This window comes from Salmo salar, chromosome ssa22 (genome assembly GCF_905237065.1).
Source record: "Salmo salar chromosome ssa22, Ssal_v3.1, whole genome shotgun sequence".
In the NCBI taxonomy this organism is placed as follows: Eukaryota; Metazoa; Chordata; class Actinopteri; order Salmoniformes; family Salmonidae; genus Salmo; species Salmo salar.
Genome location: NC_059463.1, coordinates 16,852,975 through 16,869,996, shown reverse-complemented (window position 1 = coordinate 16,869,996; position 17,022 = coordinate 16,852,975). Strand labels below are relative to the sequence as shown.

The following is a 17,022-nucleotide window of genomic DNA, read 5'->3' as shown; positions in this document are numbered from 1 at the left end:
CTTGACGCTCTTAGAGACTTTTACAATTTTCATTGTAATGCATCTCAGTAGGAGAATAGTGCTTCTACATAATGTAGAAACCTAATATTCCCGGGACCTCCTGAGTGGCGCTGTGGTCTAAGGCACTGCATCTTAGTTGCTAGCTGTGCCACTAGAGATCCTGGTTCGAGTCCAGGCTCTGTTGCAGCCGGCCGTGACTGGGAGACCTGTTGTTAGGGAGGGTTTGGTGAGCTGAGATGTCCTTGTCCCATCGTGCTCTAGTGACTCCTGTGGCGGGCCGGGCACAGTGCACGCTGACACGGTCGCCAGGTGTACGGTGTTTCTTCTGACACATTGGTGCGGCTGGCTTCCGGGTTAAGCGGGCAGTGCGGCTTGGTTGGGTCGTGTTTCGGAGGACGCATGGCTCTCGACCTTCGCCTCTCCCGAGTCCGTACGGGAGTTGCAGCGATGAGACAAGACTAAATATCAATTGGATGTCATGAAATTGGGGAGAAAAAGGGGTAAAACCATTTTTTTTAAGAATATTCTATACATTACTTTATAATTTCAGTTACTGGTATTTGTATCAACATTTTAGCTTTTCAATAATAAACCAATGCACAACATGTGATTCATAATTCAGAAGTAGTTAGAATTCATATTCTATATCAATTTTGATTTAATAAAAAAAATCTGGTGCCCCTAAATTTTATGTTGTGCTCCTAACTTTGTACAGTTATGAGCACCAGTGCTACCAATTGAAAAAAATAAGTATGCCCTGCCTACGGTTAATTACTTTCTATTATTTATTCAGCAAAGAGCAGCTTGTTAATTTATTCCACTGTTAATTAACAGTAACATTTGTTTTTCTTCCCAGTTGGAAACCCTGGAAACAATTCTCGGAGGCCGCAGGAATTCCAGCTCCGGGTTTAATCCCGAACCGGACTCCGGAGCAGGAAAAGAAGGGGGAAATGGCCCAAACAGTTTCCATGGTATACTAGCATGAGTGGATTGTAGTTTAAATTATGACTAGATCAGTCCAGAAGGGCTAATATGTTGGTCATTTAATTGACTGTTGTGCAGCAAACCAGACATCCTTACTATAGAGTGTTTGTCCTTGGCCTGTACTGACCCTTCTGCTGTGTCTTCCAGATGTGGAGAGAGGAGCCATGCTGCCTGCCCGGCGGGGGCCCCTCCAGAGGGCTCTCTCAGTGGACGCTAAACCCCTGGTTGGTGGTGGATGCCTGGCGGGGAGGAGGAACGTTCCCTGCCCCACGCTCATCAAACAGGAGAACGTGGACTCCCACATCCGGCCAGGCATGACCAACGGCTTCCCTGGACCAGGAGGCATGGGTGTGTGTCCACTACGGGGCGGTGCCGGCACAAGTAACTTACCCCCCCAGTACTACTCTTCCCAGCTGACTGGAACAGTGTAAAGGCTACAGTTACTAGACTGTGTCTAGTTCATGGATAATAACTGCACTGTTTGTGTTCCCCTGGAGGTATGAACAGGGGTATGGGGATGCCACAGCGGCCTCCCATGGCAGGGCAAGGTGACTGGGGGATGCCCAGGTCCAGTGGAAGTCCTATGGGTGTTCCAGGACACCCCTCAGTGGGCCGGCCAGGGATGGACTTCAACTCCAAGGGCATGATGAGAGGCCCAATGGTCATCAGGTCCAACAGTTTACCTGGCAACACCAGGTCTATGCTGCAGCAGCAACTCATAGAAATGGGTATGTACGGACGCGTGTCTGTGTAAATATGACCAGCTGTATGTGTGTTCTTCCTGTTGGTGGATGTTTGACTGGTTCATGCTGAATTCTACTGCCTGTATAGGTTCCAGTGAGGTGAATATGGGGATGAGTCCCTTCAGTGGGCAGGGTCCTCCACCTCTGTCCCCCTCCTGGCCTGACAGTGCAATGGGAATGGACGGACCACCAGCTACCACCAATAGGTGAATAACCATCATTCACACACACGTACACACTCATCTGTTCGCTCTGTCTCCTATTCAATGTACACTACATCAATAACACGTGGTGTACATTGCCTCCTCGGTATACAACAAGTGCCTGCGCTGACCCCCCCCTGTTGTGTACCAGGCGTCAGTTTGGGAACCCCCTGGATGAGCTCCTGGTGCCGCCCTCCACCAGCCAGGGGCAGAGTGATGAGCTGGCACTGCTGGACCAGCTGGACTCTCTGCTCAACAACACTGATGTTATCGCCCTGGAGGAGATCGACCGGGCCCTGGGCATCCCCGACCTCGTAGGACAGGTACCTTATGAGGACATTCGGAAAACATGGTTTATATAGGGACTGTAGATGGAGGACGCTCCATGTGACAAGAACCACACTGTTATATTGACCATGTCTGACCTCTCTCCCTCCCAGAGTCCTGGTCCAGAGCAGCAGCCAGGTCCTAGCCCAGGACCAGACACCTCCATGGGGATGGAGCAGAAGCCCATGTATGGCCAGGGGTACCCAGGACCCCCCTCCATGGGCATGCAGTCAGCCTATGTGGCCAACCCCATGCAGGGCCAGTCCCCTTCTGGTTTCAACCCCATGAACCAGATGGGGGCTCAGGCAGGCCCAGGGGGCTTCCCTGGTATGGGGGGCATGAGTCACCCCCGCGCCAACATGAGACCCCGCATGATGAGCGCCACCAAGCCCCTCCGACTGCAGCTGCAGCAGAGACTACAGGGCCAGCAGGTATTAGCATATGACACACCTGACTTAGAAGTTGCAGAAGAGGCTATATTTGATTGTGATAGGTCTAGATACAGAGCCACGTATAAAAACAGGCAGGTGGGTGACCTATATGGATGGCAAATGTGAGTAACTTTTGTTCTCTCCCGCTGTAGTTCATGAACCAGACCCGTCAGGCCATGGGCATCAAGATGGAGAATGCCCCTACAGGAAACCCTGCGCCGCGGCCTGGGATGGAGCCCGGCATGGGCGGTCAGGTACACACCTTCCACATCATGCTCCATTTAAAATCAACATCTGGTAGGGCAGACCACCGCAGACACACACTGATGAAACCCATGCAGTACTTGCAGTCATATCAGTGTTTTCCCCTGTCTGCTTGGTCAGCCTGGCTTCTTGAATGCTCAGATGATGGCTCAGCGCAGCAGAGAGATGATGACCATACAGATGAGGAGACAGCGGATGATGATGCTAATGCAGCAGCAACAACAGCAGCAACAGGCTGCAGCAGGAGGCTTCAGCCCGCCACCTAACGTAACGGCCCCTGCAGGCATGGACAACCCCATGGCAGGACCACCCATGAACCAGCCAGGACAGCAGCAGTTCACCTACGGTGGAAACTATGGTGAGCTATCTGACCTAAATTCATATCCATTTATTTACTAGCCTTGATGAGTCTCCTTCGTTGACTATTCTCTAAAATAGAAGGCTATGTACTCCCAACTCTTTCCCCCTCTGACCAGGAGTTTTTCCATCCATGGGTGTTGTAACGTACACTGACTTCCTCTTTTCTAACACACTTTACAATGCAGACATGAAATAAGACCGGTTTCTGCCTGTGCTTACAGGAATTAACCAGCAGGGAGACCCCTCGTTTGTAGGCGCAGGCAGCAACATGATGCCAGGTCGCATGGGAGGGCCTCAGAATCCTGTGATGCAACAACACCCCCAAGGCAGCCCCATGTACCAGTCAGCAGACATGAAAGGCTGGCCACAGGGTGGCATGGCACGGAACAAGTATGTCTGATACACTGATATAATGGCAAAAAAAACACTCCCATTACTTCCTTCTCTATCTCCTCTATTTTGTTCTTTATACCCCTGTTTCAGCTCATACCCCCAGCAGCAGTTCACCCAGCAGGGGAACCCAGGCCAGTTTGGGGGGAGCATGATGATGAATGGCTCCATGGGCGGGCCAGGCCCAGTCAGTGGTGCTGGTAGAGCACAGATGGGCCAGATGCAGGGCCAAATGCCTGGGCAAATGCAGGGGCAAATGCAGATGGGCACGAACTCCATGGGAATGGGCCGAATGCCAATGGGACCTGAACAGGTAAATAGTTTGTCATTTGTAAGTAAATAAAGATAGTTATAAAGGTCACAACTTCCCAGTAGTTATTTTATAGCTCAGCCTGAACTGTGTGAATTTATTGTAACAATAGCCTACATTTTGTGTCATTTACAGAAATATTGCTGAAAACGTATGTAATCAATAAGAGCCTTCACCAGGAAGGCAGCAGAGACTACAGTGCACCACCTGGGTGTGTGGGAGATGGCCTGGCCAGGGGCCACCAGACACAGCTCCAAGATCTGCTCCCGCCACTGTTCTCAGACCTGTGTGTAGAGAGACTCGTAAGAAGCCTCAGTGAGAATGAGAGACTGAAATAAAGACACCTCATACCTAATGCAGCCTCTCACTGTAAGCTTGCTTCTCTGGAGGAGTATCTGAGTGACTTACAAGAAGACGCCATGCTTTCTCTTCCTCTAACCTGTGGGAGTGTGATCGGCGTCCTGCCTTCTACACCAGAGGAGGCCTCATCATCGTGTGTGTGTTAGTCGGATTCCGTCGCAAAACATTTAGCATCAGATATCGTTTACTCTTGGAAGCAAACAGAGCAAATGGAACAGAACTGAGGGACCTACCTGAATTTGTCCAATAGAAACTCTTGTTTTTGTTGCAAAAAATGTTTTCCGTTTGGAGTAAACTGTTTCCGTTGCGAAATGTTTTGCATCGGAATCCGACGAACACCTCTTGACCCCTGGAGCTAGCTGTCATACAGTATTCAGCATCAACACTGGGAAACAGAATCTACTTGGGAACAGGATGGGATATGGTACAACTAGCTATGGCTGCACTTTACCAGAAGGCTTCTATGTAAAAGGATTGTTGCAATATTTCTTAGTCATTACAGCCTTACCGGAGATTCAATGCATTCACAGCGTTGGTTTTCTTTTCCTTTTATCCTTTGGATGCGCCTCATTTTTGTTTTTAAATCATCAGGAGCTGTAAGCACAGGTTATTTCTATATATTATGCAGATTCAAGCAATAAAACCTCTATGCTTTAATTAAACGTGAACTGAGCGTCATGAACTCCTAAGCAAACGGTACTCCAGTATTAGATCAAATTAGTCACAAATGTATTCTATGTGAATACAAATTGTAAATATGCTATAAATGTATCATACATGCTTTTTATAGATCACTTTATTTGCACAGTGTAAGACTTGGTCAAATTCTAACTCATCTTTGTCTAGAAGGTCAATACACTTTTATTTTGCAGTTAATTTGAACCTTTTGGACCATATTGAGTGACGGTGTGGGTGTCCCATCTCCACTAGTTTTTTTTATGTGATTAAAAGCCATCTTTCTTTTTTAGAAGCACTTTTATTTCTGATTTGGTGTGTTGACTGTTTGGAACTTTTGAAATGATCAAAAAGTTTGATGGTGAATGAAGAAAGGACAGTCCCTCAAATGAGCACATGGTTGGCAAGCTGATGTGTAGGAATTGTATGTAAACATTGTAGAAAAAGATGGGATGGAGGGGACAGTTTCAGGAGGTAACAAGGGACTGTTCCTAAAGTAGTTCTTGTTCCTTCCGTAGCTCTCGCCTTCATCATTTCCTTTGACTGTTACTCTTCACTTTCTGAGAGATCTACTTTAACAGTGCGCAATCCAAAGATATTTTTCCAGTTTGTTGTATAGCTTCTGACGTTGACGGTGTACAATTTTTATCTATGCATTGTATATGTATATGCAGACAGTTACCGGGTACATATCATGGAATGATAAATGCATATTTTGATTTTGTACTGAAAGCATAGGGGACTGCGTATTGTTCAGAGGCCAGTGGGTAGCTAACAGTAGCAGTAATGTGTGGATGTATAATTGACTGGCAAAGTTCTTTGCTGTGGAAGAGGAATACCATATGGAATGAATAACTTCTTCATTTTTTTTTTCCAAATATAAATTTTCGATGTCCAGTTTTTAATTACTTAATAAAATTACCTAGGTAGAATTTTAATAAAGAGCAAAAACAAAGGATCTTTTCACCTGAGTATTCTTATTTTGTTTCCTTTTTTTATTTTACAGGATATATATGACAACTGTTTTTGTCTCAATGTTGATTTTGATGTTAACACGTGTTTATTTAAACTCATGACTCCCAACTGTAGTCTCCCCCCCCCTGCCGTTCATTAATCAAGAAGAATTGAGGGTTATCTATTGAGGCATACCTCATCTCTGGACCTTGATAGACACCAAGAATACCAGCATGGGGTGGAATGAGCTGGAGAAGGCTGCCCATAACAGAGTGCGATGGAAAATAATCTTCAATGGCCTATGCTCACAAAGGATCGACGAGCCTATGTAATTTAGTGATGCCTCATTTACACACATGATGTGCACCCAAGGTTCAAATCAGGGTTCAGAATTGTTCTTCTCATGGAGCACTATTAGCAGTGGAGCTCTTATCGCACCTCCGTCCTATTATTATTTAGCTGGGGTCCCAGATAATGGTCAATGCTTTAATTCACATTCATGTCATATTTCACAGAGGCAACCCAGATATACAGTACTGGTCAAAAGTTTGGACACACCTACTCATTCAAGGGTTTTTATTTTTGACTATCTACATTGTACAATAATAGTGACTATATCAAAACTATGAAATAACACCTATGGAATCATGTAGTAACCAAAAAAAGTGTTAAATCAAAATATGTTTGAGATTCTTCAAAGTAGCCACCCTTTTCCTTGACAGCTTTGCACACTTAGCATTCTCTCAACCAGCTTCATGAGGTAGTTACCTGGAATGCATTTCAATTAACGTGCGCTTTAAGTTAATTTGTAATTTCTTTCCTTCTTAATGCGTTTGAGCCAATCAGTTGTGTTAAGACAAGGTAGGGTTAGTATACAGAAGATGGCCCTATTTGGTAAAAGACCAAGTCCATATTATGGCAAAAACAGCTCAAATAAGCAAAGAGAAACGACAGTCCAAAACTTTAAGACGTGAAGTACAGTCAAACTGGAAAATTTCAAGAACTGTGAAAGTTTCTTCAAGCGCAGTCGCAAAAACCATCAAGTGCTATGATGAAACTGGCTCTCGAGAGGACCGGCAACAGGAAAGGAAGCTCCAGAGTTACCTCTACTGTAGAGAATAAGTTCATTAGAGTTACCAGCCTCGTATTCGGCAATTAACTGCACCTCAGGTTGCAGCCCAAAGAAATGCTTCACAGAGTTCAAGTAACAGACACATCTCAAGATCAACTGTTCAGAGGAGACTGTAAATCAGGCCTTCATGGTTGAATTTCTGCAAAGAAACCACTAAAGGACACCAATAATATGAAGAGTCTTGCATGGGACAAGAAACACGAGCAATGGACATAAGACTGGTGGAAATATCTCCTTTGGTCTGATGAGTCCAAATTTGAGATTTTTGTGTCCAACCGCCGTGTCTTTGTGAGACGCAGAGCAGGTGAACGGATTATCTCTGCATGTGTGGATCCCACAGTGAAGCATGGAGGAGGAAGTGTGATGGTGTAGGGGTGCTTTGCTGGTGACACTGATTTATTTAGAATTCAAGGCACACTTAACCAGCATGGCTACCACAGCATTCTGCAGCGATACGCCATCCCATCTGGTTTGTGCTTAATGGGACTATCATTTGTTTTTCAACAGGACAGTGACCCAAAACACACCATCCAGGCTGTGTAAGGGCTATTTGACCAAGAAAGAGAGTGATGGAGTGGTGCATCAGATGACCTGGCCTCCACAATCACCCGACCTCAACCCAATGTTTTGGGATGAGTTGGACCGCAGAGTGAAGGAAATGCAGCCAACAAGTACTCAGCATATGTGGGAACTCCTTCTGTTGGAAAAGCATTCCAGGTGACTACCTCATGAAGCTGGTTGAGAGAATGCCATGAGTGTGCAAAGCTGTCATCAAGGCAAAGTGTGGCTACTTTGAAGAATCTCAAATACAAAATATATTTTGATTTGTTTAACCGTTTTTTGGTTAGTACATGATTCCATATGTGTTATTTCATAGTTTGTATGTCTTCACAATTATTCTATAATGTAGAAAATCATAAAAATAAAGAAAAACCCTTGAATGAGTAGGTGTGTTCAAACTTTTGACTTGTACTGTACAGTTGAAGTCAGAAGTTTACATACACCTTAACCAAATACATGTAAACTCAGTTTTTCACAATTCCTGACATTTAATCCTAGTAAAAATTCCCTGTCTCAGGTCAGTTAGGATCACCACTTTATTTTAAGAATGTGAAATGTCAGAATAATAGTAGAGAGAATGATTTATTTCAGCTTTTATTTTTTTCATCACATTCCCAGTGGGTCAGAAGTTGACATACACTGAATTAGTATTTGGTAGCAAAGCTTTTAAATTGTTTAACTTGGGTCAAACGTTTCGGGTAGCCTTCCACAAGCTTCCCAAAATAAGTTGGGTGGATTTTGACCCATTCCTCCTGACAGAGCTGGTGTAACTGAGTCAGGTTTGTAGGCCTCTTTGCTCGCACATGCTTTTTCAGTTCTGCCCACAAATTTCTATAGGATTGAGGTCAGGGCTTTGTGATGGCCACTCCAATACCTTGCCTTTGTTGTCCTTAAGCCATTTTGCCACAACTTTGGAAGTATGCTTGGGGTCATTGTCCATTTGGAAGACCCATTTGTGACCAGCTTTAACTTCCTGACTGATGTCTTGAGATGTTGCTTCAATATATCCACATAATTTTCCTGCCTCATGATGCCATCTATTTTGTGAAGTGCACCAGTCCCTCCTGCAGCAAAGAACCCCCACAACATGATGCTGCCACCCCGTGCTTCACGGTTGGGACGGTGTTCTTCGGCTTGCAAGCCTCCCCCTTTTCCCTCCAAACATAACGATAGTCATTATGGCCAAACTGTTCTATTTTTGTTTCATCAGACCAGAGGACATTTCTCCAAAAAGTACGATCTTATTCCCCATGTGCAGTTGCAAACCGTAGTCTGGCTTTTTTTATGGCAGTTTTGGAGCAGTGTTGCTTCTTCCTTGCTGAGTGGCCTTTCAGGTTATGTCAATATAGGACTCGTTTTACTGTGGATATAGATACTTTTGTTCCGGTTTCCTCCAGCATCTTCACAAGGTCCTTTGCTGTTGTTCTGGGATTGATTTGCACTTTTCGCACCAAAGTACGTTCATCTCTAGGAGACAGAACACATCTCCTTCCTGAGAGGTATGATGGCTGCGTGGTCCCATGGTGTTTATACTTGCATAATATTGTTTGTACAGATGAACGTGATACCTTCAGACGTTTGTAAATTGCTCCCAAGGATGAACCAGACTTGTGGAGGTCTACAATTTGTTTTCTGAGGTCTTGGCTGATTTCTTTTGATTTTCCCATGATGTCAAGCAAAGAGGCATTGAGTTTGAACGTAGGCATTGAAATACATCCACAGGTACACCTCCAATTGACTCAAATGATGTCAATTAGCCTATCAGAAGCTTCTAAAGCCATGACATTTTCTGGAATTTTCCAAGCTGTTTAAAGGCACAGTCAACTTAGTGTATGAAAACTTCTGACCCACTGGAATTGATACAGTGAATTATAAGTGAAATAATCTGTCTGTCAACAATTGTTGGAAAAATTACTTGTGTCATGAACAAGGTAGATGTCCTAACCGACTTGCCAAAACTATAGTTTGTTAACAAGAAATTTGTGGAGAGGTTGAAAAAACAAGTTTTAATGATTCCAACCTAAGTGTATGTAAACTTCCAACTTCAACTGTATATATTTTACTGCAACAAGAAGTATAAGGGTTTTGGAGTGATCTTTGAACTGTAAAGAGTGGTAGAGTGGTGTAAATCCCAATAACATTGCACAGTGCATGTTTTACACATGACTCCTGTGGTCAGATTGCTGCTCCACATGGTACTAGTTTATAGCCTATGAATTAACCATGAATAAGATTGAGACATATGATGTCCTTTGGGTGGTATCTGAGTTTCGAAGACTGTAGTCCACCGAGTGGCCACATGGGAGCGGTATATTATAAGGCGTTCCAAAAAACATAGACAGACAGGTTACACACTCATTGCCTGGCTGGCTACCCACCCACACTCCTAGATAAAGGATGGAATTAAATATGCAATGTTAGTCCTATCATTGTATTATATCACTGTGTAGGATAGGCTCTATCTGTAGCCTGTCCAACATTCCGAGGCAGAATTAATGTGTAAAAATGTGTGATTCAAATGGGAAAATATCATTATTGGAAAATATATGTAATACAACACTGGCATATGGGGCCTCCCGAGTAGCGCAGCGGTCTAAGGCACTGCATCGTAGTGCTTGAGGCGTCACTACAGACCCAGGTTCGATCCCAGGCTGTATCACAACAGACCCGTGACCGGGAGACCCATAGGGCGGCGCACAATTGGTCCAGTGTCTTCCGGGTTAGGGGAGGGTTTGGCTCATCGTGCTCTAGCGACTCCTTGTGGTGGGCCGGGCGCCAGCAGGCTGACTTTGGTCATCACTTGAATGGTGTTTCCTCCAACACATTGGTGCAGCTGGCTTCCAGGTTAAGCAGGTGGGTGTTAAGAAGCGCGGTTTGGCGGGTCATGTTTCAGAGGATGCATGACTCGACCTTTGCCTCTCCCGAGACAGCGATGAGACAAGATCGCAATTGGATATCACAAAATTGGGGAGAAAAGGGGGTAAGATAAAAAATAAAAAAAATAAACACTGGCATGTTTAATCCACAATGAAGCATAACACACAGATTTTATTTTAAATAGTCACACTTATTTAGTTTAGTTCTATGTTTCTTAATTAACACAAATAAAAAAGTATATATTAATAGCTGTATGTCTCCTATGTGTGGGAATATAATCTATAACAGAGAGCGAGTCTCTTTCTTGGCAGAGCGCCCGGCCCATCTGCGGCCTGGCTCGTGGAGTACTGTTTGTTAATGTTTCAATCAGCTGTGTGTTGAGGAATGTGGAGCTATTTAACCTGAACTTCCCCAGGTGTGCGGAGGCGCCGCTCAGTCTGGGCCCCGTCGCCCTCCCCTGCCCTTGGCACAAAGCTATCACACAAACACAATCACACACTGGCCGTGCCTCAGAACGCCGGGGCTGCAGCTGTGCGCATCGCACCGCAGGGAAATGGGAAAAACATTGCACCAGGGGAGACAGAATAAATCTTATAAAGAATTGCCGATTTAACCTCTGCCCTGCCGAAATAGAAAAGGATCCTCAACTAAAACACAATTATTGATTTCAGTGTTTTATGGTATATCCCAAATTGTTATCTATTTTTGATGAATTCCTGATTAGACCGAATACTTGCCTATACCTTTCCAAATGTGTTTGACAATGAGTGCATACATAACCTTTTATACAATTCCGCACATATTTTCTGCATGCTAGTTATCATTGTCAATATACGACAAGATATTTTGACTCAACACTCAAGTCTTCGCCGTGTTATTTGATATGTTAACGAGGCCTATAAAAGCAAAGTACAAGTTAACTGTGAAGTCATTATGTAGGCTTCCAGCGGTGGACCAATTTCATCAGGAGCTGAGACAGCTAATTCTGAATAGTTGATGACAGTTCAGGAAATGTTTGTTTCCCTCTTCTCTCAACCTGTGCATCATCTTATGTGCACTTGTAAACACTATTGTAAATGTATAATGGCTAACTGTAAATGTGATGTGACGGGAAATGATATGTGACACACACACACACACACACACACCATAAACACCAAAAGCCATGTTTAAAATAATTGCCTCGTTTTAATAAAAACACCATGAAGGTACATTGTAAAAAACAACAATATTTTTCACATAGTGTGGCATTGTAATATACAATACATTTTGTCGCTCAGGATACTGAGAAAATGAATACATTTTATTTTACAAAATTTTGAATTTCATACATGTTTTACAAAACGTAAGAGAAACGTTGTCTTTCTTGAGAAAGTCAACACAACAACAGGCGAAGCTGTTTGCAGTAACTGCCATGGTCCCATGACTAACACAGTCTATTAGGACCCACTAGTCTCCATGAGATCAGAGACCTCGGGATGTGGATCGAATGCCTTGAGTGACAGTTCCTCTCTTCTTGAGAATGTCCATCAAAAGTATTTTCTAGCATGGGAGTTTGCAACTTCCCTACTTGGCTCAAGGTTTGTTTGTGATCTAATGTCACATAATGTAACCTTGTTCTTTCTTCATGGTGCTCGCTCTGGAACGATACATGGGGCGATGCTCCGAGAGCTCTAGCGGCACATGATTCTGTCATCCGAGCATCCATTCTGGAGAGAGAAGATAAAAACGTTAGGTCCGTGTTTGTTGTGAAAGTACTTGCCTACTAGTTTCAATGTAACATAACTTTATTCACTGTTATAAACCAACTTTACGCACGGCTACAGACTATTCATATTTAGGCTACTTCCAACGGTTAGGTCAGATATTGGGAGACACTAGGTAGCTCTTGCAGAAACTCATCAAGACATGTCAGAGTGATATTTACCTCGACAGTGATGCTGGCCAACTCTGCATTCAGGGTGGTGAGAGGTGTGCGGGGCACGCTGATCTGCTGACGGCTCTTCTCCGGCTCATCCAGCTCGACCTGTAGATCCCAGATGTAGTCAATGACGTGCTGGAGGATCTCCACCTTACTGGCCTTCTTGTTGGTAGGCAGAGTAGGTACCAGCTCCTTCAGCTTGCTGTAGCAGCTGTTCATGTCTTGCAGAAAGACGGTCATCTGCTCGTCCAGCAGCGGGATCTTGCATTTGGAGATGGACAGGCTCTGGTCTGCGAGGCACCGCACCATGTCCTCGCCGCCAACCTTACTCTTCAGTGCGCAAGTAGGTCCGACAACCTTCATATTGGCTGATGGTGTAGCTGTAGTTTCCAAAGATAAGGAAAAGATTGTGCGTAAAAGCTATAGAGATTAGCAAAGGCTCCAAAAGTATTTTTAGCAGTCTAGGGAATATTGTCTCAGTAATGTTGACAGTTCTCAACAACGCACGAGTGTACCGCCTTGAATTTATAAGACTAGGACTTGGGGGCGTGCCCAAACTTGTCCTGTTTGCGGAGCGAGGGCCTATAACGCAGCCGTGTTAGCGCTAGAAGGACGTTTCACCACTGTTTTCCTAGCCAATGGGAGCGTGCGCCTGATTTTAAGGATTTCGAATATGTTTGAGAGAAGGCGTTACAAATGGAAACAAATGTGTATTTTTACGGGTGATGGGCCTATGTGGGAATCCAGCTGGCCATGGCTTGGGGACTCTGCAGGTGTAGAGTGCCTGGGGACACTGAATGGTTGGTGTTGTGTATGGGTATGGGGGTATATGTGCTGTGTGTCGGATGGGATGAATGGCTGGTGATAATAACCATAGCGCCTGAGACTTGCCCACCCAACAGTTAGAGGGCACCTTAGATGACCACGTTATAAAGGTGCCATAAATTAAGAGATATTCAGACTATGAATAATAACTGGTTTATTACCATTGGGTATGGTGTAATATGATTAAAGTCCATTCAAACAATTTGCTCTATAGCTATAACACTCATGTGTGCAATTTATGATTGACAGAACTTTACACACAAGGGGGAAAAACAACATTCACAATTTAGTGTAGCATTTATTATTTATTATAAAATGTATTTATAGGTCCCGCCTACATGTCTGTCTTTGGCGCACTTTCTCCCGTTATTCACCATAGCTGGCTGAGAATGTTGTGTTAAAAGTCACACTAAGCTTTCTTTTTACTTACAAACTGCACTTTTTAGCACAGACTTTCTTTTTCCTCTCATGAAGGGAAGCCCCTGTGAGCCACTTCACGGATTCCTTCACATGTTCTCCGTGTGTGCTCAGCCTTGTGTGCACATTGAAATTGCATTGCTCTGTTCTGAATCTTCCCCCAGATTGTCCAAACAAGCCAAGGCAGACTGGCAGGCGCCAGCGCCGTGACGTCACCCATTCATCCGAGCCTTGACGCCTGTCAGCCTGGCGCCGAGCGGGCGGTCGCTATGGAGACCTCAAACAACAGGCTCGCACTCCACTGTTCACCTGAGTAGAGCGCGAACGGTCCATGCTATTTCGAATCCTTGGGACGTTGACATTTTAAAATATTTAAGATTAGGGTTAGGTAAGAGATATGGTTATGGGTAGGGACGTCCCTAGGATGCCGTATTGCACTAGTCACGCGCAAACCCTGAGAACAAACTGGCTTCGGAGTTCATAATTCATTTATCACTTTAAATCACTTTGATGAGATTACCGCCCCGCGCACCTGCAAACGGTCATTGTCGCCAGTTTACTCAAGCATAGTATTTTAGGAAACGAATAAGAAAGAGAAAGAGCGAGCGCTGTAAAGTGAAACCATGCATTTGTACCGCATTTTTACGCAAATTGATAGGATAAGTTGCGGCAGCATTCCTTCACATGAAACTCTATGGAGGCTGTCTGTCTGTGAATGTCTCCTAAAATCAACACACAGCAGCATAACCAGCTAAATATCATAATGAAACATGCAGCTTTTCTTAAAGCTAGAATTTCCAAGAAAAGTTATGCATTCATTAAAAAAAATGATATCAAAAAGTGTTATACAATGATATAATATGCAACATTTTTAAAAAAATGTAGGGGCTGCTGCCGCAAGTTAAAAAAGTTCCTTAACTTTGTTCTTACTAATGATAATAGTTAACTTAACAGTATGAGGCTGGTAATTTATGTTGAACCCTATAGCAATGGGTTTAGTTTAGAAATTCAAATAAACTTTTTGAAGAAGCAACATATTGCAATTAGCCAATATGTATGCAAATTAGCCTAGATACCACTAGAAAAACTATGGAAAAAAACGAATTAAAAGCAGAAAATAGTCAGTTTAAAGTAATTTTAGCCTACTGTCTTAAACGTAATTTAGTATTGTATTTTTTTGCACTCTGTCCCAGGTTGCAGCTGACAGGGCGGAGGGGGGAAGGGGGGAGGGCCGGCTGCCAGAACAATGGGAGTGCGGTGAAGGGATTGTGGGAGAGAATCTAGGCTGGAGCCACAGTGTCTGGAGCGCCCCTCCACTCCCCTCATCCAGCTTTTGTTCAGCTGCAAAAGCTATCAGCACTTCCTATTGACACCAACAATAACTCCCCACAGCTGGGCCCTTTTTAGCCTGTTTACAGCACATCAAGGCAAGGACAGAGAGAGGGAAGAGGGAAGAAACAGAGGGGAAAAGAAAAGTGAAACAAATTAGCCCCTGATTTTAACTGACAGAATGGCAATGCCCCGCACCACCATCCAACTACCCAAAACCCTGTTTTCCATGTTCATTCATTCATTTTAGTTCATTCTGAAATGCATACAGGCATTTAATTGCAGAACATATCGTAAAAATCTGATCCCACGTTGTATTTAATCTTTGTACATTGTATTCTGAACGCATCAATGTAAACATGCTATTAGAGCATCCATCAAAAAGGCTGATATGGAACAGTTGCAGTCTGTTACTTAGAAGGAACACTGTGTACAGTGCAGCAGTGTTTTCAACAGTTTGTGCCAGAACAGAAACTTTTCCCCGCAGATTTGTCACTATACTGTAGTAAATTGTGCCATTTGGACAGGGAAAGTGTGTTGGCTAATACACCCTCTTTATTGCTACAGAAAGTAGTTACACAAAAGCAAACTGCAGGATGTAGTGAGGGGCAAGCTGGAGATCAGAGGGGAAAGGACATTCGTATTAACCCTATTCCTACTGTTATAATTACCATGGAACAATAGCTACTGCTCATAGGGCTTCCGGAAACATGGATCTTCTAATTCTAGGAGTCAACAATAATGTGGGATATCATTTTTGATTGTAGACTTCACACTTAACGATTATCATTCAATCATATAACATGACATCATATAGTAGAATTTATTTTATGATGTAATTTAATTGAGAAGAAGCAAAACACACATTCTTTTTCTAATCTTGTGGGAACAAACAATTGATTCCCATTCAAAATCCTATTTTACCTAACCCCTAAACCTAAACTCCTAAACCAAACCCTAAACCTAACCCCTAACCTGAATTATAACCCTAACCTTAATTGTAACCTTAAACCTAACCCCTAAGCCTAAAATAGCCATTTTCCTTGTAGGGACTGGCAAAATTTCTCCACTTGTCTGAATTCTCCTTGTTTTACTATCCTTGTGTAGACTTCTGATACCCACAAGTTAGTAAAACAAAAAACACACACAGACACACACACAGAAACAAAAAGACTACACACACACACACACACACACACACACACACACACACACACACACACACACACACACACACACACACACACACACACACCATCTTCGCAGCACACACACACACACACACACACACACACACACACACACACACACACACACACACACACACACACACACACACACACACACACACACACACACACACACAACACACCAACACTCCACACACACACACACACACACACACACACACACACACCATCTTCCTGCAGCTGTGGGATTAGTTTCCAGTTCCCAGTCTGGCTCTTCCTGTTTGGTCGATAATGATCACACCTGTGCAGGTGTGTGGAGACGAGCATCGCCACTCATATGGGAGTGGTGGGGTGTGGTGTCAGGTATACATGGTGTGTGATAGTCAATGTCAAATGTGTATTGTTGATAGTGATTGAGACACATTAGGAGCAGGGGAAATAAAGATGATAACAATAAGTGCCTGCAAGACGGGGTGGTTGGGCTGAGTGTGTAATTTCTGCTTACTCAATGGGTTTGTTTTTTATTGGTTCCCTCCTGTTCCCTGTGGTGACTGTCCTGCTTTGCTCTGCTCTGCTTTGCCCTGCTCTAGCCTGGTCAGCCGGGTGTCCCCCTGGGGAGATTGGCCTCTAATGACTTCCTGGCCGTGAGGAGTCAGTCACATCCTGTCCAATGACAGAGCAGCCCCTGTTCACAGATGTGTCATCAGCAGAACCGGCTTTCTGCTGAAAGGTCTGGAGCGTCTGAACGGTCACTGTATGTATGGCTATA

The 17,022-nt window shown here is 44.1% G+C and overlaps 2 protein-coding genes across 8 annotated transcripts in view; one reads left to right on the top strand and one right to left on the bottom strand.

Moving 5' to 3' along the window:
- LOC106582905 (nuclear receptor coactivator 3) overlaps nt 1-6,005 on the top strand; it is a 40,614-nt gene extending 34,609 nt beyond the window's left edge. For 5 of the 7 annotated variants that reach the window (XM_014166507.2, XM_014166508.2, XM_014166511.2 and 2 more), the window contains 11 exons: nt 857-971; nt 1,132-1,365; nt 1,482-1,712; nt 1,816-1,933; nt 2,082-2,253; nt 2,371-2,688; nt 2,841-2,942; nt 3,073-3,310; nt 3,534-3,702; nt 3,796-4,015; nt 4,148-6,005. In XM_014166507.2, coding sequence (XP_014021982.2) covers nt 857-971; nt 1,132-1,365; nt 1,482-1,712; nt 1,816-1,933; nt 2,082-2,253; nt 2,371-2,688; nt 2,841-2,942; nt 3,073-3,310; nt 3,534-3,702; nt 3,796-4,015; nt 4,148-4,159 — 1,929 coding nt within the window. In that variant the 3' untranslated portion in view covers nt 4,160-6,005. The remainder of the gene's footprint in view (nt 1-856; nt 972-1,131; nt 1,366-1,481; nt 1,713-1,815; nt 1,934-2,081; nt 2,254-2,370; nt 2,689-2,840; nt 2,943-3,072; nt 3,311-3,533; nt 3,703-3,795; nt 4,016-4,147) is intronic. The other 2 variants (XM_014166513.2, XM_014166512.2) reach the window with 2 other exon arrangements.
- A 5,734-nt stretch (nt 6,006-11,739) lies between these two features.
- On the bottom strand, nt 11,740-13,002 carry LOC106582904 (DNA-binding protein inhibitor ID-1). Its single transcript, XM_014166506.2, has 2 exons — nt 12,499-13,002; nt 11,740-12,280 (listed from the first exon to the last, which is right to left on the bottom strand). Exons 1-2 carry the CDS (start codon nt 12,853-12,855, stop codon nt 12,245-12,247), a joined length of 393 nt encoding a protein of 130 aa, XP_014021981.1. The 5' UTR covers nt 12,856-13,002; the 3' UTR covers nt 11,740-12,244.
- Between the last annotated feature and the right edge of the window lie 4,020 nt (nt 13,003-17,022).